At 48.6% G+C, this 26,389-nt stretch overlaps 10 protein-coding genes across 10 annotated transcripts; 5 read left to right on the plus strand and 5 right to left on the minus strand.

The window, feature by feature from the left end:
- Window positions 1–424: 424 nt before the first annotated feature.
- Window positions 425–1,708, plus strand: LOZ57_006095 (uncharacterized protein; the record flags this gene model as incomplete). The annotated part of the gene is made up of 1 exon (XM_049255116.1): window positions 425–1,708. The coding sequence occupies one exon, from the start codon at window positions 425–427 to the stop codon at window positions 1,706–1,708; it is 1,284 nt and encodes a 427-aa protein (XP_049105971.1).
- A 508-nt stretch (window positions 1,709–2,216) lies between these two features.
- Window positions 2,217–3,902, minus strand: GAL1 (galactokinase; the record flags this gene model as incomplete). Its single annotated transcript, XM_049255117.1, has 3 exons — window positions 2,217–2,256; window positions 2,317–3,195; window positions 3,256–3,902. The coding sequence occupies 3 exons, from the start codon at window positions 3,900–3,902 to the stop codon at window positions 2,217–2,219; spliced, it is 1,566 nt and encodes a 521-aa protein (XP_049105972.1).
- Window positions 3,903–4,800: 898 nt separating this feature from the next.
- On the plus strand, window positions 4,801–7,134 carry ILV2 (Acetolactate synthase, mitochondrial; the record flags this gene model as incomplete). The annotated part of the gene is made up of 5 exons (XM_049255118.1): window positions 4,801–5,006; window positions 5,061–5,156; window positions 5,220–5,287; window positions 5,342–7,027; window positions 7,085–7,134. 5 exons carry the CDS (start codon window positions 4,801–4,803, stop codon window positions 7,132–7,134), a joined length of 2,106 nt encoding a protein of 701 aa, XP_049105973.1.
- A 576-nt stretch (window positions 7,135–7,710) lies between these two features.
- On the plus strand, window positions 7,711–9,273 carry LOZ57_006098 (uncharacterized protein; the record flags this gene model as incomplete). The annotated part of the gene is made up of 1 exon (XM_049255119.1): window positions 7,711–9,273. One exon carries the CDS (start codon window positions 7,711–7,713, stop codon window positions 9,271–9,273), a length of 1,563 nt encoding a protein of 520 aa, XP_049105974.1.
- A 456-nt stretch (window positions 9,274–9,729) lies between these two features.
- LOZ57_006099 (uncharacterized protein) lies at window positions 9,730–10,348 on the plus strand (the record flags this gene model as incomplete). Its single annotated transcript, XM_049255120.1, has 2 exons — window positions 9,730–9,928; window positions 10,017–10,348. 2 exons carry the CDS (start codon window positions 9,730–9,732, stop codon window positions 10,346–10,348), a joined length of 531 nt encoding a protein of 176 aa, XP_049105975.1.
- Window positions 10,349–11,234: 886 nt separating this feature from the next.
- On the minus strand, window positions 11,235–12,190 carry RHO2 (Rho GTPase; the record flags this gene model as incomplete). The annotated part of the gene is made up of 5 exons (XM_049255121.1): window positions 11,235–11,525; window positions 11,590–11,781; window positions 11,845–11,850; window positions 11,903–11,981; window positions 12,156–12,190. 5 exons carry the CDS (start codon window positions 12,188–12,190, stop codon window positions 11,235–11,237), a joined length of 603 nt encoding a protein of 200 aa, XP_049105976.1.
- A 2,009-nt stretch (window positions 12,191–14,199) lies between these two features.
- NST1 (Stress response protein nst1) lies at window positions 14,200–18,141 on the plus strand (the record flags this gene model as incomplete). Its single annotated transcript, XM_049255122.1, has 5 exons — window positions 14,200–15,370; window positions 15,428–15,678; window positions 15,734–17,447; window positions 17,502–17,615; window positions 17,672–18,141. The coding sequence occupies 5 exons, from the start codon at window positions 14,200–14,202 to the stop codon at window positions 18,139–18,141; spliced, it is 3,720 nt and encodes a 1,239-aa protein (XP_049105977.1).
- A 681-nt stretch (window positions 18,142–18,822) lies between these two features.
- vps35 (retromer complex subunit Vps35) lies at window positions 18,823–21,827 on the minus strand (the record flags this gene model as incomplete). Its single annotated transcript, XM_049255123.1, has 7 exons — window positions 18,823–19,146; window positions 19,236–19,784; window positions 19,835–20,283; window positions 20,336–20,358; window positions 20,409–20,931; window positions 20,991–21,628; window positions 21,691–21,827. 7 exons carry the CDS (start codon window positions 21,825–21,827, stop codon window positions 18,823–18,825), a joined length of 2,643 nt encoding a protein of 880 aa, XP_049105978.1.
- Window positions 21,828–22,476: 649 nt separating this feature from the next.
- LOZ57_006103 (uncharacterized protein) lies at window positions 22,477–23,175 on the minus strand (the record flags this gene model as incomplete). The annotated part of the gene is made up of 1 exon (XM_049255124.1): window positions 22,477–23,175. One exon carries the CDS (start codon window positions 23,173–23,175, stop codon window positions 22,477–22,479), a length of 699 nt encoding a protein of 232 aa, XP_049105979.1.
- Window positions 23,176–23,742: 567 nt separating this feature from the next.
- On the minus strand, window positions 23,743–26,023 carry LOZ57_006104 (uncharacterized protein; the record flags this gene model as incomplete). The annotated part of the gene is made up of 3 exons (XM_049255125.1): window positions 23,743–24,605; window positions 24,657–25,778; window positions 25,825–26,023. 3 exons carry the CDS (start codon window positions 26,021–26,023, stop codon window positions 23,743–23,745), a joined length of 2,184 nt encoding a protein of 727 aa, XP_049105980.1.
- Between the last annotated feature and the right edge of the window lie 366 nt (window positions 26,024–26,389).

The raw sequence follows: 26,389 nt of genomic DNA on the forward strand, positions 1-26,389 counted from the left end.
AGTAACAAGCATCGCACGTAGCTGGATAGTTAACCCATCGCAGTCACGATCGCAGTGCGGTTGCCGAGCAGCAATGTTGTGGCCCACAACACCCCAAAACACGGAAGAAGCAACGGCGCGCCCAGATGGTTATAATTCTCGTTTACTCCGTATGTAGCTATATCTCACACCGCAGGTCTCGAAAAGTCGTTTTGATAGATCGGTTGCCGGTTTTCGATGAAACGCCCGTGATCGTTAAATGAAGAAATGCCACACGCGACAAGACGCGTCTCTGTCGCGTCGCCAAGTCTGGACGGTGTCATGACATGAAGACCGCGAGCTTATCATTAGGGTTGACTATGCCGTGCCGTGATTAGCAGCGAGTCCCTTTCCCTTTTTCTTTCTTTCTTTCTTTCTTTCTTAGCATATCCCTTTTTTGAAGAATATGAGAACCCGTTCTGCTGCCCCCACTAGCAAGGCATCTCATGGCGCAGCAGAAACAGACCCAACTCTGCCGCAAAAACAGACCAAACTTCTAATTCTTCCAGCCGGCGCCTCTGGAGACTCTCGATTCGTGCTCCTTGAAAATCCGAGGACTGGCAGCAGAAGTCGCTACTATTTTTGTCCAAAATTGGGAGTCTTTGAATTCACATCGCTGACGCTTCCAGCTTCTTCACCGCGCAGCGTTCTATTTGTGAGAGAGCAATTTGGACAAGATGACACCGCCAATGATACCGACAGTCTGCACGGGAACGGGAATTTGCAAAAAGAGGGATTTACGTCTAAGGCAGCCGAGCTTTTTATTGCTACTCCAATAGATCTGCTCTTCTTTCTTTTACCAATTCTCAGTACACCATCGAAACCATCATCCCGCCGTTTATTTCAGCCATTGGATGATATTCTTGATACGCGAGAAGACCTGTCAACACACCTTCGAAACATCTTGCTTGATAAAGAGTTCCGGCCCAAAATTGAGGGCCGAATGACTGCTGTATGCGACACAGTTGAAGCGGGGGAAACGATGTTTCGGCTAAATGAAAATAAGCTAGTTAAAGAATTATTATCAAAGTCCGAAAACATGGCGACCAACGGCCTACCCCCTAGTATGGAAGAGCGATTTGTTCAACGAGCCTTACAGCTCCCAGTTCTGAGTATTAGCAGTAAGGATGACTCACAGTCTCCATCTGACATACTTTCAGGGAGCAATGGAAATATGATTCGAAATGACTGTGAATCACAGTCTTCAGGAACCACGACTATCGATCACACACCGTCTTCAATATCCAGCACACCTGCCACAGACTTAAGCCAATCATCTGTTTCTAGTTCCACGCCGTCCACAAATACCGAGATTATTCAACTACTGCGTGTCCGCACTGCCCTTCAATATATCCAGTCCTCCTACCTTCCACCACAACTATCTGCCAAGATCAGTGAAATAGTCGCCTCTCCAGCGAGCCCGACAGACTTTACTAGTCTAGACCAGCATCTAGAATACGTCGCCAAACTTCGGGCAGAGGTTGTAGCCTCGCGTACATTGTATGACAACGTGAGCCGGAAGCGAATGCTTGATGATGAGCAGGTTGAAGCAGCATCCGAGAAAAAAAGAAAACAGGAAGAAGAAGAAAAGAAGAAGAAAGCAAACCAGTCACGAGGAATTAAGGACCTTAAGAAGGTCAATACGTCCGGGATGAAGAAATTAAGTTCTTTTTTTGGAAAGAAAACCTGAACCTTAGGCTAAATATCACAAATATATCTCTCCATATACTCCGTATACGATTTGCGACCTTTTTGCTCAACGGCACGGGTGGTCAGGTCAATTAAGCTTCAGTCACTATCACAGAAATATCGGAAGCTATCCATAGCCGCGTAATTTTACTCCGTACCGCTTTGAGTATTCAATACACATGAATATGAGATTGAAGTCCTATACTGATTTGGGAGCCACCTCTGGCTGCTACACTACGCGGTCAAAACGCCAAAGTACTCGAAAAAACCCGACTACGTACCCGACTGCATATTGACGGGTTTACAACTATTTGTCGTCCACGAACCACGATTATAAGGAGTTGGATGTGACTTTTGCCTTTGGGACGGCCGGAGTGGCTGAACCCAAACCTTTATCCATGCTGCTAAGCAGGTAGAATAACTATTACATGGTACTTCCAACTTATACTTTTATTCAATATATTATTCTCACTAGATTAGTACTATATTACTCCATAAGCCAACCTTCCTTAAGGAGAAAGTATATCGGTGATGGCAGAGCCGTGAATCCTAGAAGCGTATTAATAGCGGCGCTAAGACTGGTAGGATATATTGGAGGACATCACATACACAAATGCTCCGGTTGAAGGCTTACTAATGACCATTGCCACTTTCATTTGTTCCTCAGTCAGCTCTGATCGCTTTTCATAATATTTCTTCTTCAGAGCTGATATTACACTTTCAACCTTTGTCTGAGGAATCATGTTCACAGTACATCCACCCCAGCCAGCACCAGTTAGACGACTTCCAAGGGCGCCGGCATCACGGGCAATTTTGCACATCTCATTGATTTCAGGACACGAGCAGTCATATAGGGTACGACAAGATTCCTGTGACTCGTTCATAAGTTGGCCAAGGTACTTGAGCCTGTGGTTATCTATATGGTCTGATTTTGTTAGACAGGCAGTAAAGTCGATAACACGCCGTGCTTCTTTAAAACAATGGAGAGCGCGCTGGCGCAGATAGAAACGGTCTGCCTTGACCGGAAAGGCAGATAAATGGGTTGACTCCAAATCGGGAACGGAAATCTCGAGAATTTTGGCAATTTCTTCCCGGGTATAGCCTTTGTCCTGTTTGAGTAATTTTGTTGCACCAGAGATAATAGAATCCAATTGGTATTCGAGGGGATCGTTTAAGCGCCCTTCCTGTTGCATCAACTCCTGGTGAAAGGAGCGAAGACAGTAATTTAGGGGGCTTGTATCTGGTGATAAAGTAACCTTGTGCAGTTTTGCTAAAACCAGTGCTGCCAGAGTGCATTCAGCAACCCTCAGATTATAGCGGGTGGGAGCGGTGTCGGCCTTGTTAGAGATAACAAAGCTTTGCGCCACCAAAAATGTTATCTCCGGCTTGGACTTCGGAATTGGCAGATTGGCAATGCAGTATGTTGGGTAAAATTGGGTATAAAGAAGATATCCACTGCGACAGAAGACAGATGCGGATTGGTCCATGCTGCCAAGTGGTAAGTAAAATACCTATTATCTGCAGAAAAGAGCATATAGCAATACATACCCTCCAGAATACACCCCTACGCTGCGCTCAGATACTAAGGATAAATCCAGGAGCTCTTGCTTCGAAAGGTTATATCCGTGCGTCTTAACTGTAGCCAGCGCACTGGCACAAATCAATGCTGCGCTACTGGAAACTCCACCTCCGGGGGGAACGTTGCCATCTACTAGTACCTTCATGCGCAGTGGTGGAGAAGGGTTCCCGCTAGACTTTGCGCGGAGAAAATGGAGAGCTATCCGCATACCTGCTTTAAAATAATTAGCCCACTCATGCTTGTTGATGTCAAATTCAACATCACATCCGCCAGGAACAGAGAAATCCTGGCCCGGAAATTTGGTAGCGTTGAAGTTTGCCAGCTTCACAATGCCATCTGGGCCGGGTATTCTGTAGGCCCGAACACCAATCAAGACGTCAACACGCAATGCGGCGGGAAGAACATCATAGAGCGAATAATCGATATGCTCTCCAATAATGTTCACACGGCCTGGGCTCCTGGCAACAATTTCAGGGATGTCGTCATAGATCTCCTTAAACCGTTTGAGAAAGACAGTCCATCTGGCAACCTGATCTATATCGAGGCCGGAGTCGCTGGTTGTTTCGGCGGGGTAAACATCGGCAATCGACTGTGTGCGGGGCACAAACTCATTCATGACTGCTAAAAAGCGGCGTAAAGATGAAGGGGATATAAAACGCCAATTGCTGGCTCGTCAGACTCGTGGACGGTGGTTGCTGGCGTGATCAGCTGCGGGACAAGGTACCTGCACGATGATGCAAGAGCGTTAGTCAGCAGTAAGCCCCACTTCCCGACCCGCAGCAGCCGACTCCAAGCGACCCGCCGAGCTGACCCGCGACATAAAAGAATATAAATATCCTGGCACCCCGGCAACAGCTTACGATTTTCTTCAGGACGTCGATTTTTTGAAACCGAGATCTCCTATGCTGTGCGTCTAACACCACACAGATATGCCCAAACAACAGCAGAGCAGAGCAGAGCGCCTCAGAATGCTACGGCGTGCTCCATCTATAGATCCTCTACTCCGCACATTTACTTTCACTAACTAGATAGTTGCCAGCAGGCTCTCCACCGCAGTACCCTAGCTCTCTCGCCTTTGTCTAGGAGGAACCGCTATGCAGACAAATCAATTTTGTCCAAGAACAAACGAAGCTTTGTTTCACAACTGTTTGTCTCGAAAACAAGAAGACAAATCATACTTTGTACGGAATATTGATATTCCGGAAACCGGGCAAACAGGACAAACAACATGCCCCGCCATTGTCGGGCCCGATCAAAACCGGCTGGGCCGACGCCAGGCCAGCCAATCACCACGCCTGGATTGCCCGAAAATCGGAGAATCCGCCGATGTTCGCTTGGGCGAGCTCCGCTGAAGATTTGGCTTAAAAAGGATTGCTTGTGAAAAGAGTCATACCCGCGCTCTCACCCGCTCCTCGACTCTCCACCCTTCCACTGCTCGTCCTCTCTCTGCTGCCTTCTTTTGGTATTTCGTTTCTTGTCTCGTTCTTTTCATTGTTTCGAAGCGCTTAATCAAGATGCTGTCTATTAGACCATCGAGGAGCGCCCTGCGCGCCATTCACTTAAAGCCATCACAGATCACCTCGAGGCAATTTTCTTCCACACCAATTCTAGCTGCTCTGTCCCCTCATCGCCGGTCAACACAGAAATCCGCAGCTGCAGAAGCCTCAAAACGTGGGCAGAGTACAGCAAGTGCTCCTGCAACGTACGATCCTCTTATCTCGTGACTCATGCTGGGGCCAATTCAATTGCTAACAGGCCGGCGTCTTCGATGTAGAGAAGGAAGGCCAATTCCAAGCCCTGCTTTTAACCAAGACTCTCGTCAAGATGTATCACCACTTCAAAACAGACAACACCCTGCATTGGACGATTCGTATGTTGCCTCAGCTGATGTCGCCTAACCGCCCAATTGGTTACTGACAACATTGTTCTGCAGCTTTGTTGGACTAAGCGGCGGTGAAATCTTCCATGAAATGATGTTAAGACTGGATGTCAAGCATATCTGTAAGTTATTCGCTGCCTACATTGAATACGGACACGACACCTAATAGAGAGCAGTTGGCTACCCCGGAGGGGCTATCTTACCTGTTTTTGATGCGATCTATAACTCGAGACACTTAGATTTTGTACTCCCACGACATGAACAAGGCGCTGGTCATATGGCACAGGGCTATGCAAGGGCATCAGGAAAGCCCGGCGTCGTTCTCGTCACTTCCGGACCCGGAGCGACGAATGTGGTGACGCCACTGCAAGATGCTCTTTCGGATGGCACACCAATGGTAGTTTTCTGCGGTCAGGTGCCCACAACCGCGATTGGCACCGATGCCTTTCAAGAAGCAGATGTGATCGGGATCTCCAGGGCCTGTACTAAATGGAACGTTATGGTGAAGAATGTAGCCGAACTCCCAAGACGCATCAAGGAGGCCTTTGAAATTGCAACTAGTGGTCGACCTGGACCTGTTCTCGTTGATTTACCCAAGGATGTAACCGCCGGAATTCTGCGAAAGCCGATTCCAATGACCTCTTCTCTGCCTTTACACCCCAGTGCCGCAACCATCGCTGCGCGTGAGTTGAGCCAAAAACATATGGAAGCCACCGTCAAACGTGTGGCCGACTTGGTAAACGGCGCCAAGAAGCCTGTCCTCTACGTTGGCCAGGGTCTTCTTGCTCGCCCTGACGGTCCAGCCCTTCTCAAAGAATTAGCTGATAAGGCCTGTATCCCTGTAACGACTACATTACAAGGCCTTGGTGGTTTTGACGAGCTTGATTCGAAATCGCTGCACATGCTTGGTATGCACGGATCAGCGTATGCTAACATGGCAATGCAAGAGGCGGATTTGATCATTGCCCTGGGTGCACGATTTGATGATCGTGTTACCGGTAATATCGCAAAGTTTGCTCCACAGGCTAAAGCTGCTGCTCAAGAAGGCCGTGGTGGCATTGTACATTTTGAAGTTATGCCGAAGAACATTAACAAAGTTGTTGAGGCTACAGAAGCAGTTGAGGGCGACTGCGCTGAAAATCTTGCCCTTCTTATTCCTCAGGTTAAACCAGTTTCAGAACGAATTGAATGGTTTGCTCAGATCAACGACTGGAAAACTCGATTCCCCTTGTCCTTGTATGAGAAACAAACCCCTGAAGGTCTGATTAAACCACAATACGTCATTGAAAAACTTAGCGACCTCACATCTCATATGAAAGATCGTACCATCATCACAACTGGCGTAGGCCAGCATCAAATGTGGGCAGCTCAGCATTTCAGGTGGAGGCACCCTCGCACAATGATCACTTCTGGTGGCCTTGGTACAATGGGTTACGGATTGCCATCAGCTATAGGCGCAAAGGTTGCCCGCCCAGATTGTTTGGTCGTTGACATTGATGGCGACGCGTCGTTTAATATGACCCTTACTGAATTGTCAACTGCTGCTCAATTCAATATCGGAATTAAGGCGCTCGTCTTGAATAATGAAGAACAGGGTATGGTTACTCAATGGCAAAGCCTGTTCTACGAAGACCGCTTTGCCCACACCCATCAAAAGAACCCCGACTTTGTTAAATTGTCAGAGGCTATGGGAGTACAAGCGAGACGGTGTTCAAAACCAGAAGACGTTGAGTCAAGTCTCAAATGGCTCCTTGAGAGTGATGGACCTGCTCTACTGGAAGTATTTACGGATAAAAAAGTCCCTGTCCTGCCTATGGTGCCGGCCGGCAAGGCTTTGCATGAATTTTTGGTATACGATGAAGGTAAGGCTATGTATGCTATCTCTAAAGTCGGAGTTTCAAGCTAACTTATGTTTGTAGCCAAAGAGAAGGAAAGAAAAGCTTTAAGGAAAAAACGATCTGGACACTAAAATTTCGTCCTGCCAGTTTCTGAAGCTTCAGTCTTACCAGGATTTATGTGCCTCCTTGATACCTTTTGTATTCTGATTTCTGATATCCATGGTGTTGATCTTGCATTTTCAAAATCTCTGTTTATTATGGCTGGACGCGCTTTCTAATCTTGGGGCTAAAAATTGGGATGTGAACAACTATTTTGACTTGTCCTTTTCGCGCTTATGGAGTATAGTGGGGGAATATTTTACCTTTATTACTACGTTGATTCTGTACATAGGTACTCAGACATTCTACCTTGTGCCTGAAACGTTACGGATTACAGGATTTCGTGATATCTCATCTCCGTATATGGAATTAAACTTCTTATATAAGCAGGAAATTGTCACGTGGATAATTTGCCTCTGACGTTTGTTTGCTTTGGATTAATTGTACTCCGTAAGCTGAAGATCGCAAGATCTGGCAGTGAGCGTTGTGCTTTCCGCTCTGGTTCTAAATACTATGATTACTTTTAGAAGATGACAGAAAGCTTCCAGGGAACTCTCTTCTGTGCTCACTATATTTTTGACAATTCAAGCTAAGCTTCAGGAGACGCCATGGCTTCACTTCCGCCTCAGTCCACTTCCACTGGCCGACGACGGCAGCCGAGTTCCGAGCAACCTCAAAGCGAACACAGCTCATTTGACCACGAAACTGATTCGTATATGAGTACATCGGACTCCTTTAGCGATGATCAAGAATCTACACCTGCCCCAGTTTGCCCACCTAGCTCATCCTACTTGGCCAATTCAGAGGCCAGGCAAGCTACCGAATCTTCCTCACAAGAAGATCAGACCAGTGATGCAGATAGCCCTACCGAAACACAAACTAGCAATATATCAGCCTCCACACCCATTCCAATTAATGAAAACGAGCCTAAAAAGTGTTGGATTTGTTATACTGATGAAACGGAGGACTCGCCGCTGAACTCAGAATGGCGATCGCCTTGCCCGTGCGCACTATATGCCCACGAAGCGTGCCTTCTAGATTGGCTAGCAGACTTAGAGAATCCAAAGTCACGACGGTACGGTGGTCGATCGGCAAAAATGAATTGCCCCCAGTGCAAATCGGAGATTGTCATCGCTAGACCGAAGAATATTGTGGTGGAGATGATGCGGAAAATTGAACAACTAGCTGGACGACTAGTTTTACCAGGGGTACTATTTACTCTAGCCGGCACTGTCTGGGCTGGCTGTTGTGCGCATGGGGTGTATTCAATGTACCTCATTTTTGGAACAGAGGAGGCAAGACAAATATTAGACAGCGGGCCTAGGCGGTGGAATCCCAGAGTGAACCTAGGACTGCCCGTTATTCCTTTAACACTTATCTTCTCGCGGACGAGATATGCAGAAAGCTTGCTGCCTGCCATTCCTGTACTATTCTTCGCCACGCAGCGTGCTGGGGATACGCCTGTGGTAGATCTGGATTTATGGCCTCCAAGTGCGTCCGTAACGTTCGCGGCACTTCCATATGCAAAGTCATTCTATAGCATACTATACGAGAGACTATTTGGCAAATTAGAACGGAAATGGATAGCCGAAGTTCAACCTCGGGCGGGGGAGAACGAGGAAAGTACACAAGAAGCACAGAATCAAAACAACAACGGTAACCAACATCCTAGGCCTGCTCCTGAAAATGGCGATGAGCTTTTGATGGAAATTGGCCTCGAATTGGAATTGGGTATTGGAGAAGGCGAAGATCCACCCTTTGCCATACAAGCTATTGCTCAAGGAGGAGAGGATGCAGCGCAAGCAGACAATCCACCAGGCGAAGCACAAAATCAGTTCCTTGGACGGCGTCAAAACGAGCTAATCCATGATACTAGCAGTATTGCTGACACAGTGCTCGGCGCATTGTTCTTTCCCGCGCTCTCTGCCGGTATGGGTGGATTATTAAAATTTACTCTACCAAGATCATGGACAACACTGCCAGCATCGTTTGATAAAAGTCGGGCAACCTTTCTCCAGACCAGATGGGGAAGAAGCGTTCTTGGAGGCTGCCTATTTGTTTTACTAAAAGATGCATTGGTACTCTATTGCAGATGGAAGCTGGCACAGGCACATCGCAAACGACGGGTATTGAATTATGACCGGGTTCAGAAACGCGTCGTTAACTCGTGACTACATTGAACATACGGCTTTTTTTAATTTATAGAAGATATACCTGGCTTTTCTTATTACTTCCATCGAGCGCTTTCCTCTGCCTAGGCCTATCACGAACCAGTGTCATTTCTTTTGAGGGCATTGGCATTTTTGGTTTTCTTTTTTGGCGGTTGTTATGGAACTTTTGATTTGGCTGGTGTAATTACTATTCAACGAAGGCTATCTAAATGATACGACGACTTCTATTGAGATTGTTCTCTATATACACATGTTTTGTCACAGTACGGAGTACACGCTAGATATACCGCGGCTAAATGAGCCAATAGCCGTATGAACTAACTATATTTGATGAGCTAATCTTGCGTCTATTTACTTGGCGCGTCATGCTTCCAAAATCAAAAGTCTCGACCTCCAATCCCCCAGGGAGTCGGTTCTCAACTCACGGTCCATTGAGGATTAAAATACCTTCTCGCTATGAAGCAATATCTATCGCCGACGCTTGCCTCGCTGGCGAATGTTTTCAGAATCCCTATCCGACCGTCCATCCGACCAACTTGTGCCGAAGTATCAACAAAGGATTCCTCTTGTTCGACAATTATTCAAGCGAGCAAGGCGTTCTCGAGCAGTACACCGCGAGAAAAGAAAGAAAAGGCGAAGCTCGACCAGAGAGTTAGTAAGTTTTGCCCGCGCCCCCCGGAAAGCAGCATCATTTGCTCTTTTTCCTCTTCAAAAGTTGATTCGACTAATCACTTCTTCTCCAGCCCTAATCCGCTACTTCCTCTACCACCCTCTCACCCCTCGCCCACTTCGCTTCTCTCGAAACCGCTTTCTCCGCCATTGGACTATCCACCGTGCCTGGAACCTCTACCAGGCCAAGCGCCGGGCAGCTCGGGATTTAGAACTAGAGCGCATGTACGCCAGCATGCGTGATGCATGCGAGGAACTACGCACGGGTGTGGGCGACGGGGGTCGTTTATTTCGAGTCTCCATGAATAAGAAAGGCGTTTTCACAGACGGAATTCCGATCGAGTATGGCCGATTGCAGACGGAGACCCCAAGTCGGGAGGGATGGAATTATGACTGGAAAAGGTGAACATGTATTGCGAAGTGTGATATTAAAGCAAGTCCATTGGCTTTCATTGCGATATTTACAGTGGGCTGTTAATATAGATGGGTTTTCTTATTGTTTACCGAAGAACATTATGCTTGGTTGCTTCTGTTCCTCTATCAAAGATATGATTTTGCAATTATGTATATTACTACGGAGTACACGCTGTATTTCGGATTCTGGTTATGACTAGATTGCTCTGGATAAGGTAAATAAAGATATTAGACTGCTAATCTCCGGTACAAGATAATATTCTCTTTTTCGACTAACCCTAGGCAGCGACACGAGCCCATTAAAACAACCAAATGTGTAAGTTATATTGCTAGAGTCTTGTAGTATATTCAATAATTATACTTAATTAACAGATTCAAGCAGAAGATCAAGTCTGAGAGGTAGCAACACGATAGAAAGGATTAGAATGTAATGTAGGGTGAATCGGATGAAAATGGCATTAAAGGGGAGAAGGGCCCAAGGAAGCCATGCCGCTTTGTACAACGCAAGAAAAACCTGTTGCATTGAAAACACAAGAAGGGAGCGTAGGAAAACAATAATATAATAGCACAAGGAGAAACGAGAAAAAAGGAACCGTAACAAATGACACCACAACTCCGCTGATGCATGACATGGCCTGGTAGAGTTCAAGACAACGCATCCCAGCCGACTTTTGAAAGCCCTGATTCATGTTTTTGTTTCTTTGTTTGTTCGCCCTATTTGCATATAAATCGATATTTTGGGCGAATGGAAACAGGGAAAATGGCGCAAGGAAGACCAGAGACTATTGCGCCTGGCGATGGGCTGGATCCATTGGTGGGTAAGACAATATTTATGGTCTTCGGTGTGCCGGAGAATAAGGACCGAACACGAATCCGATTTATAAAATGACACAACAAGACCCCCTGTTATCTTCGTCAAATGTTACCAAAGCAGCACGGGTGGCGGCCTCGAAAACGTCGTCTACCCCTTCCCCGGTTAAAGACGAACACTCGAGATATTTCCTAGCTCCGATTTGGGCGGCTGTGTCGCTACCGTCCCTTGGCGATACGAATCGAAGAGACTTTTTTCTCATTTCTTCAACAGCGAGAGGATCTTCACGGAGATCTTTCTTCAGGCCAACGAGTATGATTGGAACGTTTGGACAGCGCTCCTTCGCTTCTCCAATCCACTATGATATGGAATTAGTAACTCCTAGCATAAAATACGGTTAAAAAAGAAACAAATGGTCTAACCTTGTGTTTCACGTTTTCCAAAGAATCAGGCGTATCGACAGAGAATGCAATTAATAAAACATGAGCTTTGGAGTATGCAAGAGGCCGTAGTCTCTCATAATCTTCTTGGCCAGCTGTGTCCCATAATGCCAGCTGCACCGATCTGCCATCTACTCGACAATCTGTGACATAGTTTTCAAATACAGTAGGCACCTAAAATGGACACACCAATGTTAGCAGAAATAGTGAGGCGAATCGATTGTAAAAAGCGCTTACATAGTGCTATAAAAATTGTTAGTTAACATATGAGTAGAGTACCAGATATAATACTCACTGTTGGAAAATAACCTAATGTAAAAACACTTAGGAGACTGGTTTTGCCGCAAGCTCCATCTCCAATAATAACGAGTTTCCTATTCCCGCGAAAGATTTAGTAACAACGCCAGGAAGAGAACGAGTGGCCACCAGGGAGAAAGAAGGCAAGTGTTTAAGTAATTGCAGGTGAAAGCAACTATCAATATATGTTGATTGGGGATAGTATCAGGATACAGGGCGACATCACGTGCAGGGCCTCTTGACTAGCCTACCTTCGAAGAACGTTTTCTGCCTGCTGATGGGCCATTCTTTCAAACAAGGCTTGAGCCTTTCACAGTGTATACCAAGCAGTTTTAGCAAAATCTTCTGGCCAGGCTAGACTGTCCAATCGTTCGTTGTGCGGAGAGAGGGTCGCAGGACGAGGTTGAGGAGGGTGAGAGCAAGAGGAAGTGATAAGGCTGATGAAGTGTCTAGAGCTGGACTCGCAAAACTGTGACCTATCAGTACGCCGCCTAGAGACACCAAATCACCACGGGCCAGCCAGACGAGTATTTTCACAGCTAGGAGTTGGGGTCCCTAGGCAGTAAATACCTGAACAGCGGCCGAGGCTGAGGGACGTGCAAAATAAGGAGCGTACGTTTGTGGAGTGGGTGACGGCTGAGAATGGGATCAGGCTTATTATTGGTCTGGCGGCCTCGAAGGAAATGGCTTGGGGTCAGAATGGCCGCCGTTAGTCTGCGGATGATCACGTCGGCAAGGCCGTCAATTGCCAATACGAAGCATGGGGCGGCGAGACTACTTCCGACGACGCTGTGGACGGAGTCTAGCAACGTGAAGGCCTATGTGAAAGAGAGCGGCGAGGAAGGCGAGAGAGCGACCGGCGTGCAACGAGGACGACGAAGCGGTTAAATCTTCCGGCTCGGGGTGCGTTGCTGAAAATAAACAAGACGGGGGAGTCGCTGCAGACTTTCAGCCGGCACAGCGGCGGCGCCGCATGACTCAGCGCCGGCGGTTAGCGCCCGCCGTGTTTAGCGGGGTACGTGTCTGCCCGCCGCTGGGCCGCGGCGGCGCGCTAGGCTGCGTTGGGCGGTGGCCGCACGTGACCAGCTCCGGAGCGCGCCGCGCCACGGCCGGCCTCAGCCCCCCAGGCACTCCATCCGCTGTCGAGGCTCCGGGCAGCACACTCACTTATGCTGCCCAATCGCGCGGTTGCGCGGCGGCGGGCCTACGGATGGACTGACATACACGCGCATATATGCTCGCTTGCTGGACTCAGCCCTGAGGCGCCAGCGGGAAACGGTCGTCTGCTGGCGGCTGACTTGCCCGGCGGCCCTTCCCCAGGCGCTGCTGTCGCAGCCCAGGCCAAGTTCAACCTTGTCCCTTCATGGCCCGTTTTCCCTCGCTTAGGTTGCAGCTGGAAATGGATAGGTGTTTGCATCGCCGCCATATTGGGAATGAAGGTTTGGCAGGAAGTGAACCTTGATAGGCGCTTGGACGCTGGAGTATAGTTAGCGGTTAGTTTAGCTGGCTATTGCTGCCGTGATTATTATTAGCACCCTTCACCGTCCTTCCACGTAAATTGCGCGGGTTGCGCGGCCGGCGGCGCTGAGCCGCGGCAATGCAAATCGGCCCATGTCTCGCAGGAGAGCCTTCAAGGGCGGCGCTATGTGACGGCGGAGTGAAACATCGCGCCAGGGCGGCCCGTCATTTGGCACGGCAAGTCGCCCCTCCGCCAAATCTATATGGCGGGGAACCTCGCCGGCAACCGCGGGCGCTGTTTTGTCGGCGCGGCGGCAGAATGGTACAGTACAAGGCGGTGAGGCCCGATCGGGCAAGGCGCGGCGCGGTCGCTTAGCGCGGCTAGCTCCTACCGCTTTGGGACGGCCGGCGGCATTTCTGCCGTTTCAGCCAATGGCGAGCCGCTGCCTGGCGTGCACGCATTCCCACACCCACCACCGCGCAAGGTGAATCGCTGCCGCTGCCTCTGACGCCCGCCCGCCGCCCGCTGCTCGTCTCCAGACGGCTCTCCTGCTTGCCGACGGCCCCTGACGCGCTGTCTGCCGCCCGCTGCTCGCCCTGTCGCCGTGCCAATCCGCCTCCTTTGCGTTTTGCACCAGCCAACCAAACCTAAAAACTGCATCCCTCCAGCCCCGGCCCTCGCCTTCCTCTTTCCGCCGTTCCCGCCCCTCGCGCTCGTTGACGTGCGATCCGCCTGCAGGACCGCCTCTGGCTGCTGTGTGCTGTGCTCTGTCTCTCTTTTCCCCCGTCGTCCGCGGCCGTCGAGTCGACCCAGCCGCCCCCCAGTGATATCACGACATGCCATCCCACTCCAAACGATCAATGGCTCCGCCCGCCGGTGCAGCAAAGCAAGTTACTGCCGCCAGCATAACGAAGAAGTCTTTGTCGCCTTCCTTGCCATTTACCTCGGCCGCCCCCGCAAAGCCCAATGCCACTGCGACGCCGGACCCACGTACAGACTCCCCAAACAGCCAGGAACCCTCCGGGACGCCAACGACGGGTGTGAACCGAAAGAAGCAAAAGCGACGGCAGAAGCTGGCTGCTCGTCAGGCTGCCGAGCGTCAATTAAATCATTCGGCCGGTTCTACCTCGCAAAATGGCGACATTAGTCACAATGGTGGGGATCCAGGCGGCGCTGCAACGCAGGGACAACATATGAGCTTTGAGCTGGGAGATTCGGACTACACTGAGGATGAAGCTCAGTATCTCATACACGCACACACTGCTACCCAATATGATAAAAATGGGATGGTGCTTCAATCCCAAGACTCCACGAAGCGAAAAGGTAAGAAGAAGAAAAATAGGAAAAGCCGGTCTCATTCGCACCAAGCTGAGGGAAGCGCTACTTCTATGTCAACGCCATCGGCTTCTCTTCCACGACCCGTCGGTCTTCAACCATTATCAAGTTCCGCATACCGGTCTGCCCACAAGGTTACCAAAGATCGCATTTGGAACACATCGACGCATGAGGAACGGGAGAGGATAAAAGAATTTTGGCTTCAGCTAGGAGAGGAGGAGCGCCGATCTTTAGTCAAGGTCGAAAAAGAAGCAGTCCTCCGAAAGATGAAGGAGCAACAAAAGCACTCGTGTAGTTGTACGGTCTGCGGAAGAAAACGAACTGCCATTGAGGAAGAACTAGAAGTCTTGTATGACGCATACTACGAGGAACTCGAGCAGTATGCAAACCACAAGCAAGGAGCTTTCGAAAATGGGGGTTTACCCCTTGGTGGACCTCCACGGCTGTACCAAACTCCAATTCGGACACTCGATCGACATCCTTCTCATCCCAGCGCACATCATCCGTCTAGAGGTAGAGTACAAGAGCTTCAGGATGACGACGAAGAGCCCGACGAGGATTACGACGAGGACGAGGAGGACGATGAACCATACAGCGAGGACGAACTAGAGGAAGTTGCCAACTCAAGTCGTGCCGACTTTTTTGCTTTTGGGAATAGCTTAACCGTGAAAGGTCAGCGCACCCCTTTTTTATTACTCCTTTAAACAATATTGACTCTTCTTACAATAGACGGAATTCTTACGGTAGCTGACGATCTGCTGAAGAATGACGGGAAGCACTTCATCGATATGATGGAACAATTAGCTGAGCGACGAATGCAGCGTGAAGAAGACACGCAGTACGCTGCTGCTTCTGCGGCACATCAGTCAATCCATGGCGGGCATAACCACGGTCCGCTTTTAGATGACGAAGATTACGATGACGAAGAGGAGGAAGATTACGATAGTCAGGAGGAAGAAGAATACGAGGAGGATGAAATGGTGCGTTTTTCGCACATACTATTTATCACTATTCCCTGCTGACGGATGATATTAGGACGCGATGACCGAAGAGCAACGCATGGAAGAAGGAAGAAGGATGTTTCAAATATTTGCAGCACGAATGTTTGAACAGCGGGTATTAACTGCTTATCGCGAAAAAATTGCTCACGAACGGCAGCAGCGCCTTATCGAAGAGTTGGAAGAAGAAAATCGACTCGACGAAGAACGTGAAGCAAAGAAAGCCCGCGAAGCTCAAAAGAGAAAGGACAAAAAGCGCATTCAGAAACAAGCTAAGGAGGAAGAGAAAGCAAAGCGGGAGGCAGAACGAGCTGCTGAAGAAGCCGCCCAGAAAGCTCTCGAGGAGAAGAAACTCGAGGAGCAACGGCGGAAGAAGGAGGAGCAGCGCAAAAAGCGTGAAGCTGAAAAGAAAGCTCAAGAGGAGGAGCGCTTGCGAAAAGAAACCGAGCGCCAGAAGCGCTTAAAAGAAGAGCGCGAGCGGCAAGCCGAAGCCGAAAGAAAGCAACGGGAGCAGAAAGAGCGGGAGAAGAAGAAGCGCGACGAGGCAAAACGAAAAGAACGGGAAGAGAAGGAAGCTAAAGAAAAGGAAGCGCGTGAAAAGAAAGCCAAAGAGGAGCGTGAGCGAAAGGCACGAGAAGAAAAAACCAGGCGAGAAAAGGAGGCGGCAGCCAAGGCAGATCGTGAAGCCAAGGAACGCGCCCGACTGGAAGAACAGGCGGCTCAGCAGGTTGCGGCTCAGGCGGCGGCTGTCCAGGCAGCCAAACGAGCATCGCAATCCGGGCCAGCCCATCTGCCTCCGGGATTGCATCATACTCAGGGCCCAGCCAACACCCAGTCCCCCCATTTCCAAGTTGCCACGCCCGTCGTTCCCAAAGCCCCAACGCCCATGCGTCAGCGACAATCTTCCCAGCAGGACTCTCACGCTTCGTCACCAAGATCACAGGTAGCAAACACCGACATTCTACACGTTTCTCCTGGGCCAACGGGCACTCACTCGACCTCTACCAGCCTAATGATGGGAAAAGGAACCTCACAGCCTCCGTCCTTGCATCACCCACAGCCTGCAGCACCGCTCTCTCCGATAGGCGCCAATCGTAGTCCCCGCAAGATGAGCTTCATTAACCCTATGCAAGGGCTATATGAGATGCCTCCCGGTCTCGAAGGCCTTCCATTACTAGGTCCTCGCATCTCCATGGGGTCTGACGTGTCTGGATATCCAAATCAAAATCGCCCGGTTGGAGACCAATTTCGAGGCTTTGTTGCTCCAGAGAGCATCCCACTTCCCCCCGGAATAGCTGCTCCTAGACCTTTTGGCCAAGGGCGTGGGTTTCCCATAGACGGTGTCCATGGATCTCTCCCATTCCACCCATCTGGAGGTACTGGATCTGCACCTGCGCAGCAGTCCCCGGCTGTGCAGACTCCAGCAACATCTTTCGCACACGTTCGGCAACCTTCGCTCTCTTTCGACAAAAGCCCACTTGAAAACCAGCCTATTTCGCGCCCTGCCCCTATTCAGCGACCCGCCAGCACGGTGCCCCACGATCAACATAAGAACAGTGAATCGAAGACGAACCACCAAGAGATCGACGAGCTCAGTGCTCAACTTGGAAGTAGTGCCTTGCTCGATGATAGCGACATCCCTCTCACATCAACTCCGCCCCAAAATTTGTCCAGAGTAATCCCACCAGGCCTACCGCTATCGTCAAGACGTCCTTTGGGAAGCTCCAGTCTCCTTGGCGATCCTATTGGCAGTAAGTCTGCCCCAGCTAACCGAGACGAACTCATCTGTAACAATTGCACTATAGGCTCTAAACCTCATTTTCCCTTGGGGGCACCTGGCTCTGCAGCTGGCTGGGCACCACATAATGTGTTTGGGCCTCCGGGATTCACATCCGCACCTTCATGGGGGCCCAGTGCAGGTAAATTAAATGTTACTAGTCATATGATAAGTTAGATTGCTGACTTGTTGAAATAGGCCCTTGTTGGTCAACTAGTCCTTTCGGTAGTCTTTCTAGATCGCATCGTGTACACACATCTCGGCCTGTTGCAATTCGATTATCGATAATCCAAGCTTGCAAGCAATTAAATGCCGCTAGCGGTACGGACGCATCCGCATACCACAATGTTAGAGAACTTCTACGCTTAGTTGAACTCTCAAATTCTCCAAGAGATGCTCCAGTTGTACTTGAGGAGATGTTAGAGATATGCGACACGGAAGGCGACTCACATAATGGAGGTGGTTCCTTTGTCATCAAAGATGAAGGCTCTGCAGGTACATTTGTTAAGTTCGAACCGGATAATAACAGCATAACATCGAGCAGCCGTGGAAGTATGGTACCTGGGGACATTGGCAGCCCCGTGCCCGCCAATAGCGTACTCGCTGCTCCTGGAAGCGGTTCAAGGCACTTTGCTCCGTCAAATACCTCCCCCACATCGGGTTTCTAGGTCATTTGGTTTCTAAAGAGCCAATGAAAAAGTCACCCGCTTCATCACGTCGTTCCTCCTCTGCTAATGATTCTATCCTTATGTCTTCACTTAATGCTCCGGCAATGCTAGCATAAACTTCAACAACTCTACCCCTCTCTCATACACCATGCCTTTCGATTTTTCTACTAAGATTACTGGCGTTCTTTATTCCTTTCGACCCACCATGCTGCCCGTGTTTGGCCGCCTTTGTTGCTCTGCATTTTAAGCTGGTTGTTACGAATTCTTTCAACTTCTTCTCTTCTTTTATGTTTTTTTTTTTCTTTCATTTTCAAGCCGCTACTTGGGGTATGAACTTTCATGTACTGTACTACGCAAGGAAGGCAGGCATTCTGGCAGGCAACCGACAGCAGGCTAGCTGTCAAGGGATATCATATTTTCACGTATCCCATGCATGAGGCGTGGAGAAATGAAATTGAACTTTGTTCGACTGCCAAATTTTTAAACAATCTTTTTAAGTGTGTCCTTCTGTACTGCGAGAAATAAATATACAATTCGGCTAAAAAGCAACGAAAAACGACCACCGCAGAGAAGGGCAGACTGTTATACAAAGGCTGGCGGTGTCCAGCGCATGTTTGCATACATCTCTAATAGATTCATGGGTAACGCAATCAATGTAGCTACCAAATGAAAAAGCTGTTTTCACATGGCTGCCTCTGTGACGACGCCTTCATATCCTCTCGATTTTATATAATCCAAGGTACGCTGGAAATGCCGTTTGGGGTTGTCTAGGCTTGAGTTAACGTTTCCGTCGACTTGGTTGGTCTGGAGATTGGAGTGAATAAGCTCGATGAGCCCATTGAGATATTTCGTAGTGACGCTCTCGTTTTGCTGGTCAAAGTAGTAGACGTAGCGATTGAGGATTTCAATGAAGAGTTCAACAGAGACAGCAGTGTCCATGCAGGCATCGGCCACGCGGAGAGCACGTTGAAGACATTCTAAAACTCGTTTTCCGTCGCGATATACCTGTAAAACAGAAAAAAACGGGTATTAGAAACAGTATCACTTCAGAATGAAGCTCCGGCAGAGATAGAAGGAACATTGGAATTACATACCACTTTTGGCTCCTCTCCTTCTTTCTGAGGGCCATCCATAACCCACCAAAGATGACTAGCAAGATAAACTGCGCGACATTGGTCCGGCTTCTTCAGTAACTTGCTTCCATGCAAGGCAGCCTTAGTAATTAGGGTGTCATAATTTTCTCTTGTAAAGTGTCGTGTTCCGTATAGTGCACTGATAAGAATGCAGACAGCTTGAAACTGCGCTCTTGAATCACTAATCGAATCCTCATATACTGTGAATGCCTGTGCAAAGAATTCATAGCTAAATTCCTCAAATCCAACCTCATCAGCAACTTGCCCGCAGAAAACGAAGAGACGTAATGAAAGATCCGCGCATCCTGAATTAACACGTTGATATAGAGTGCTCACGCACTGATGCATGAATCTGAACAGTGCCGTAGACTGTGATTGGAAGTTATCTTCGAAATGCTCTCGTTTTTTAAGATTTCTAGCTAATTTCAGCGACGCGGTGATAAGAGGGGGGGTGGTATATCGGATCCTCTCGTTTCCGTCCGTATATGCTGTTTTTGTTTTTTGAAGGAGCTGAATAACATTAGCAAAACAAAGAAGTCTTAAGTTAGAAAAGATCTAACCTTGAACTGAGTCTCATTGTCAGGAGCCTGAATAAAGTGCACAATCCGTGCAAGCCATCCTTGTTCCTCAATCGTCTCATCCGTTTCTCCACGCCGTTGTGACGAAACTCCAGGATAACCCAGTGGCTGCTGCATTCCTTCTTTGATCAGAACTTTCAGGATTTGAAGGACATTATTAAGGTTCTCCATTGTCCTGATCCAGATGTTATTGTTCAAAATTTTGCGAGCAATGTCTCCAGCAACAGCTCTTCGAGTTGGGTAGGATTGCGCAGCGTATAGGGGAATATAGTTCGGGAGCGACAATGGCGTAAATATCGAGGTATACGAGTTAACAGGAGCTAGGAGCAGGTTAAGAAGGCTAGACTGTGCCGGGGCCGAGTGTAGGTCAGCGCTGTCAGCATATTCTAGCGTTTTTTTGGTCGCAAAGTCAAGAACTTGATCAACATATTCTACACGGCCAGTTAGTTCTATACCAAGCTCAGCAATACTGGGTAGCGCAACCTAGTCTATTCGGATATATATTTCTAATAATTCGAGGTTAGCTTAGATCTGAAAGTTTTAACCAGTAACTTACAGTGCGAGGTTTATAAGAGAGCCTAAGAGGGCAATGGTATCCTGGATGGGTAATGATCTAGTTTTTACCAAGTTTATCACCTGCTCATAAAATATTTCATAGAGCTTGATATCTCCAGGTAACATTGGCTTGGGCGCATCGGTATCATCAGTCGTCTCCTCTTTCGTTGGTACTGTTGCCTCGGGCTCCTTCTCTAACTTGGATTCCTGGTTGCCGTCTTCCTTATCGACGCCTTCTGGCTGGACTGAATCACCCGGTTTGGCGTCAGTACTCTCGATCCGCTCATTCTCCTTGGATATCTTGACACGTTCCAGTAATCTTCGCGTGGCTTCTTCTTCAGCTTCTCTTTTAGCTTCAGGAGTGTTATTACTCTCAGGTTCACGGCTCGCATATGACGACAACCTATCCATTAAACCAATGACGATTTTTTTCATATCGACATGTGGGTTTAGTCTCGAAATAGCAGTGAGTAAAGTATCAAGGGTATGAAGGTGGTATTCGTCGGGGAAGGCTTTTGTTATCACTATCCAAAAAAGAAAACGTTAATATTAGCTCGAGCTGCTGTTTGACGAATAGACTCACCTTCTAGTAGATACTCTTGAGCCAGCACATCTCGACATTGAACGACTTGCTCCAAAAGTGGCTGCAATATCACAGATTTATAGGTTTCTAAATCCACTAATTGGCTCAGGCGAACCAAATTACTGCCAACTAATACTTCAAGTTCCCGTCTCTCCTGAGTTCTCTGCTCCCGCTCCCGCGAGTGTCCTTGATGCTGAAATCGAACCCACAACTTGTTCATTTCAACGAAATTGGTCAAAATAAAATTGATTGAATCTTGAACGTTTCCCTGAGGGCCATCTCCAGTGCCACTTGGCAAATGATCCCGAGCCTGGCCAGACAGGTAGTATCTCAAAAAGAGGCCGCGCACTGGATGTTGCACGCCTCGGCTCATTTCCATCATATCTTTCATAATTTCCTTGACCGGCGCATCCGGAATCGCCATATATACGGTGCCAACCGTGATCATGAGGTAGAGGCGGGGAATGATGTTGCCAGCATATTGCACGAGTTCGTACAAGTCGGCTAGGTGGTTCACCGGGTGGCTGTCACGAAGATAGTCGGACAAGTGACGAAGCGCATCGAATACGGCCATATATAGCTCATAGTATTGTTTTGGGGGTAAGCTGGGCGTGCGAAGCTCCGAAATCAACGTAGAGCTGGGAGTCGTCAGCAGGTCGATTCAAAGTAGGAGCCCGAAGCAAACAAGGGGAATACATACGCGCATTTCAGAGCATCCATCAGCTTCCCAGGAGTTTCCAGACATCGTCGCATCATCAGCGACTGCTGCCGGACAACGCCGAGAGCATCCTCGAGCAGGTGGCCCTGGTCTTCGGCGGCGTGTGGCCCGCTGGCCATGGTGTCTGGTGGGGAGGTGCTCAGGCAATAGAATACGAAATGCGAGGAGACTCTGTTTGAGCGAGAGAAGGTGGGTTTGAATGGTCAGAGGTCGGTGTGTGCGATTGGCAATTGATGGCAGTGCTTTGGCGTGGGCTGGAATGCGTGATCGGCTGTGTAGTCGGATGTGCTACAAACAATGCCAACCAGTGACATATGTAGTTCGGCTGGCCCGCGCAACTCGCTCGCTACAAAGGCGACGACAATACCACAAGAGAATAGTTCATTTTAACAGTCTCCTTCGGCTGAGCAGCAGCTGAGCGCTGAGATTTGCGGATACACCATCCACCTGCCAGGTCAAGAGTTTAGGCAGCTAAATAAATATTAAACTTCATGGGCTCCTTCATAGGGTCAATTGAGTACATTATCTAAAGAGTAATCTATCTGACGTTAAGCACATGAAACAAAATCCAGCCCACTGTTCTAGGCCACCAGATGCGATGCTAATTTCAATCCAATTTCCGAGACATGATCCCCCAATGCCCAGACTCCCATCAAACACCTTGATCGCTGCCCCAAAAATAGCAATAATAATACAAGTCATGCAAATGTACCGAAAATAATAGTTTTGGCTGCTTGAAAAAGGAACACACCAAGTCCTGTGTACTGTTCATATTAAAGGAAGAGGTGTTAGCTTGGGTGGGTGGAAAACCAGGCGAGAGCTATTTGTGTGCGAGGGCGTATGCTCTATGGATATGCCCATGGAAGCTGCCGAAGGCAAAGGTAATAGATCGGTTGAAATAGGTGGCAAAGCTGTGGTAGTAGAGTAGGCCTCCGAGGGCAAAGGTAACAGATCGGTTGAGACAGGTGGTAAAGCTGTTGGAGTAGAGTGGACCTCCGAGGGCAAAGGTAACAGATCGGTTGAGACAGGTGGTAAAGCTGTTGGAGTAGAGTAGACCTCCGAGAGAGTGCACGAGGAGGACAAAATCGGCGTGGGAAATGGGGAGTTCGGTTCGCTATGCGTTGTCATTCCGGTCGTTACAGTTGTGTGCATCGTTGGAGTTGGTTTTGCTGCGGTGGGCGCCTCGGAGCTACTGGGAGTTTCTGGGGGGCTGATTGAAGGTGTCGGATGCAAAGTCACAGTCGAAAGGACGGTTCTGGTCGTAGGGGGCGCTGGCACGGGAACAGTAACGACATTTGGGGTATCATCAGTTTCGACAGCGCTAGGTCCTCCATCAACTTGCACAACCGAATATGATAGGCGTCTCGGCTCATAAGGCAAGTGAGTTGAATCTATTTGTGAGAGTGGCAGTGCGTTCGCGAGGAAATTTAGAACAAGGCCTGAAGCCATCAAACAGTGAAACTTCATGATGAGTTAAAACAGTTGCTAGCGACAAGCCAATAATGGGGATAAATAAATGGCTTCTGTTTCAATCTGCTGTGGGAATTGAAGCAATAGAGCTGCAGCAAAAGCGGAAACCAAAAGGAGCCTCAAGGGAAAAAAGAAATACGGGCTTGAACATCGCATTGAAGATACTTAAGCCGTGGTTTTGAGGTCGCGTAATCTCCCGTCTTCTGGCTGGTTATGTGGGTGGTTGGGATGCCCCAGCCCCAGCCCCTCACATTTTAATAGGCCAGATGGGCCGCGTAAACTGGCAATTACCAGCTCATCTTCAAATTTGTTCAAAAACAAAAGATTTGCCTTTCTTGTGGCAACTTGGGATCTTCGAATCCACATGCCGCGTATGTATTCACGCAGCACAGCGTAGCAAAGCACAAAGAGACATCGAGATAAGAAGAATCATAAAAACACCGGATAAATGGTAACTGCGAGCCGTGATTATATAATTATATGGTCTTGGCGTCACTTGTAAGCGGAGAAATATTGAGCCGCTTAATCTTCCAAAACTTTATTGTTTTCAAGTCGAACAACGTTCTAGGCCAGTGGCCGAAGAGCCAGATCTTCCACTCGAAGCAACCCACACCCTGTTCCTGCGCATGCCCATCCGGCACACTGTTCGTTGGGATTGCAGGCAATGGCAGTAACGGCAGTCTCGTTTTCGTATACAATAATGACGTTGTTTGCTAGGCCTCCTTGAGTTGCGCTCCTCAACAAATTTACGCTCTCCGCTTTGTAGCCATCATAGAATCTGCTGGCCCCGAGCCTTTCATCGTGTGGATCATCTTTAGCATGCACCCATTCATGAGAGAACCAGGTCTGCTGAAAATGTTTGTTCTTTGAATTCAGCAGCCTCCTTAGTGGGTTGGTCGCCATAACCACACCTCCCGCGTTGCCAACAAGGATAGAGGGGTGGCAAGGGCTGCAGGGTGCCAATGTAGTAGTGCTGGAAGTAGAACGAAGCGCTGATATTGTTGAAAAGAAACGACGAGCTGGCAGCAGACGAACAAAGTCGGCCTCATCTGTTGTCACAAATGCTTGAAACATCGGTGAGTACGACAGGTTTGCCGTGCCCATTCGCATTCTAACCCCCTCAACAATATCAACCAGAGGATCGAGAAGAGAAAACATTTTCATCTGACCATCAATGCAACTACAGCCAAGTAAATGCGGGTGAGCTGGGTAGGCCGCGACGATTTGCAGAACGTAGGAAGTATGAATTGGTGCAAATATATAGGGCGCCGAATACCGTTGAAAGTCTTTGCTGGCCATAATGAGACTCCAAACTCCAACAAATCCATCGGAGCATCCAATTGCCAGATCACTTGGGGATAACCAGGTAAGACAAGTGCACATTGAGGACGGAGGCTTTGCTTGAAACATAGGAGCGTTGATTTTAACTATGTATAAGGTTAGTGTTTTTTTCTAGTCCAGATAGACAAGAGACGTACTCCATTGGGTTTCGGGGGGGGGTTTTCGGAGACGGACGTCTAAAACTTTGACACTTCCGTCACCCCAAATTCCTGCTAGGAGGCCGATGTTGACTTCCTCCTCAGAGGTATCCGCTGGACGAAATTTCCGTGGCATAGGGCACCATTCAAGGCGTCTCACGTCACCGAAGTCCGAGCATATAACTAAGCGCAATTTTGGCTTAACACTCATATCCAGGGTTTGAGGGATTGCAGTCTCCTTTTTTGCCTCAAAGGACCATATCTGGATTGCTGCAGGATATGGTGGGGAGGGTGTGAACGCAGGCGCCCCGGTAACCTTTTCATCGCCCGCTGCGGTCTTTTGGGATTCCAGGAGAGGAACTGCAACTGCAAGATATTGGGTTGTTCCTGGATGATTAGGCGCCCATGCAATGCATTGTATCTTGTTCCCCAAGTTGATGATCCAGCCCTCGCGAATCCGCCCACCTTCCTCGGCCATAGAAGAGCCGCCATTGCGACTTTCTTCCGGGATGGCGGAATGAGTGGATACTTTAGCATGTTTTTTCGGCCGCCCTCGTTTACCATCTTTTAATTCCAACTTTTCCCAGGCTAATCCGAAATCAAATGATTCATTGTTACCTAGGTGGAATGCTTTTTGCTTCCCAAACGGACCCGTCAGAACCGTATGCTTCGTGTGTTTTTCTTTGGGGACATATTTTAGCCCTTCACTGCCATCTAGAACCTGGACCTTTTGCCGTTGTAGCAGACTACCCCCAACTGTATTTTCATAGTACCAATCCCAGGCCTTTGTTGACTCTATTAGTATTTTCGCACTATCATGGCAAAATGAGGCGCCAATTCCATACAAAGAGTCATCATGCGCTGCACGAAGACTTTTGGCACTGGGAAAGGTAGAATCTCTTCCAGATGCCCAGTGGTCTCGTACATATACGGCTGGAAGAATATCCTCAGCACCAGACCCAAAGGTTAATTTGATATGTGTGGGCTTTGAAGTGTGTTCGGCTGGCTTAATCAGGCCTCGAGAATGCACCGCATTCCGGCTCTCCCGTGGGTGGTCCTTCCGCCGCATTCCTTTTTGGATATTAACATTCGATCCTGCCACTGAGCCAGCTTCATCGAAATCTATATCCATCAGTCTCCCGCCTAACATGTCCAACGGGATCCGTACCATCAACTGCTTCATCCTCCGCTGTGCACCGCCCATTCTCTTCTTCTAAGAAGTCCTCATCCGATGCATTTTCCCTGTCAAGTTCTCTCTCTGATGCAGATTTTTCTGGGTCCAAGTCAGCCTCTTCAAAAGCATCATCGGTATACCTGCGTATTGTGGTACGACGCCGGCTAGACCGCCCCCTTGTCTGTGTCGCCATCATAAAACAGCCTGAATACGGTGTACACTAGACCCCTCTCAGGAGTATGCTGTCTTGAGGGTATCTAGAACTGGATATTGCCCTGTTGCTTTGGTAGCATTATCAAAGGATCATCAATCAAAAAGCTCAAGCATATCCACAGCAATGACATTACAAGAGAGTATATTAGTTAGCTATTACCGGTCCGTGTTACCGTTTTATGACTCTCCACCAGCAGAATGGCCACTAGTTACGCCCTCCTTACCTCATCCCCTCAGACGCGTGCTGCTAAGGTTCTTTAGCGCGAATTTAGTGTTTTGAACTAACCCATTCTGGTAATTCTGCCAGAGCCTGACCAGCACAGCGTCTGAGCCGGTTTTCACAAAA

This window comes from Ophidiomyces ophidiicola (assembly GCF_022830035.1).
Source record: "Ophidiomyces ophidiicola strain CBS 122913 chromosome Unknown scaffold_35, whole genome shotgun sequence".
Classification (NCBI taxonomy): Eukaryota; Fungi; Ascomycota; class Eurotiomycetes; order Onygenales; family Onygenaceae; genus Ophidiomyces; species Ophidiomyces ophidiicola.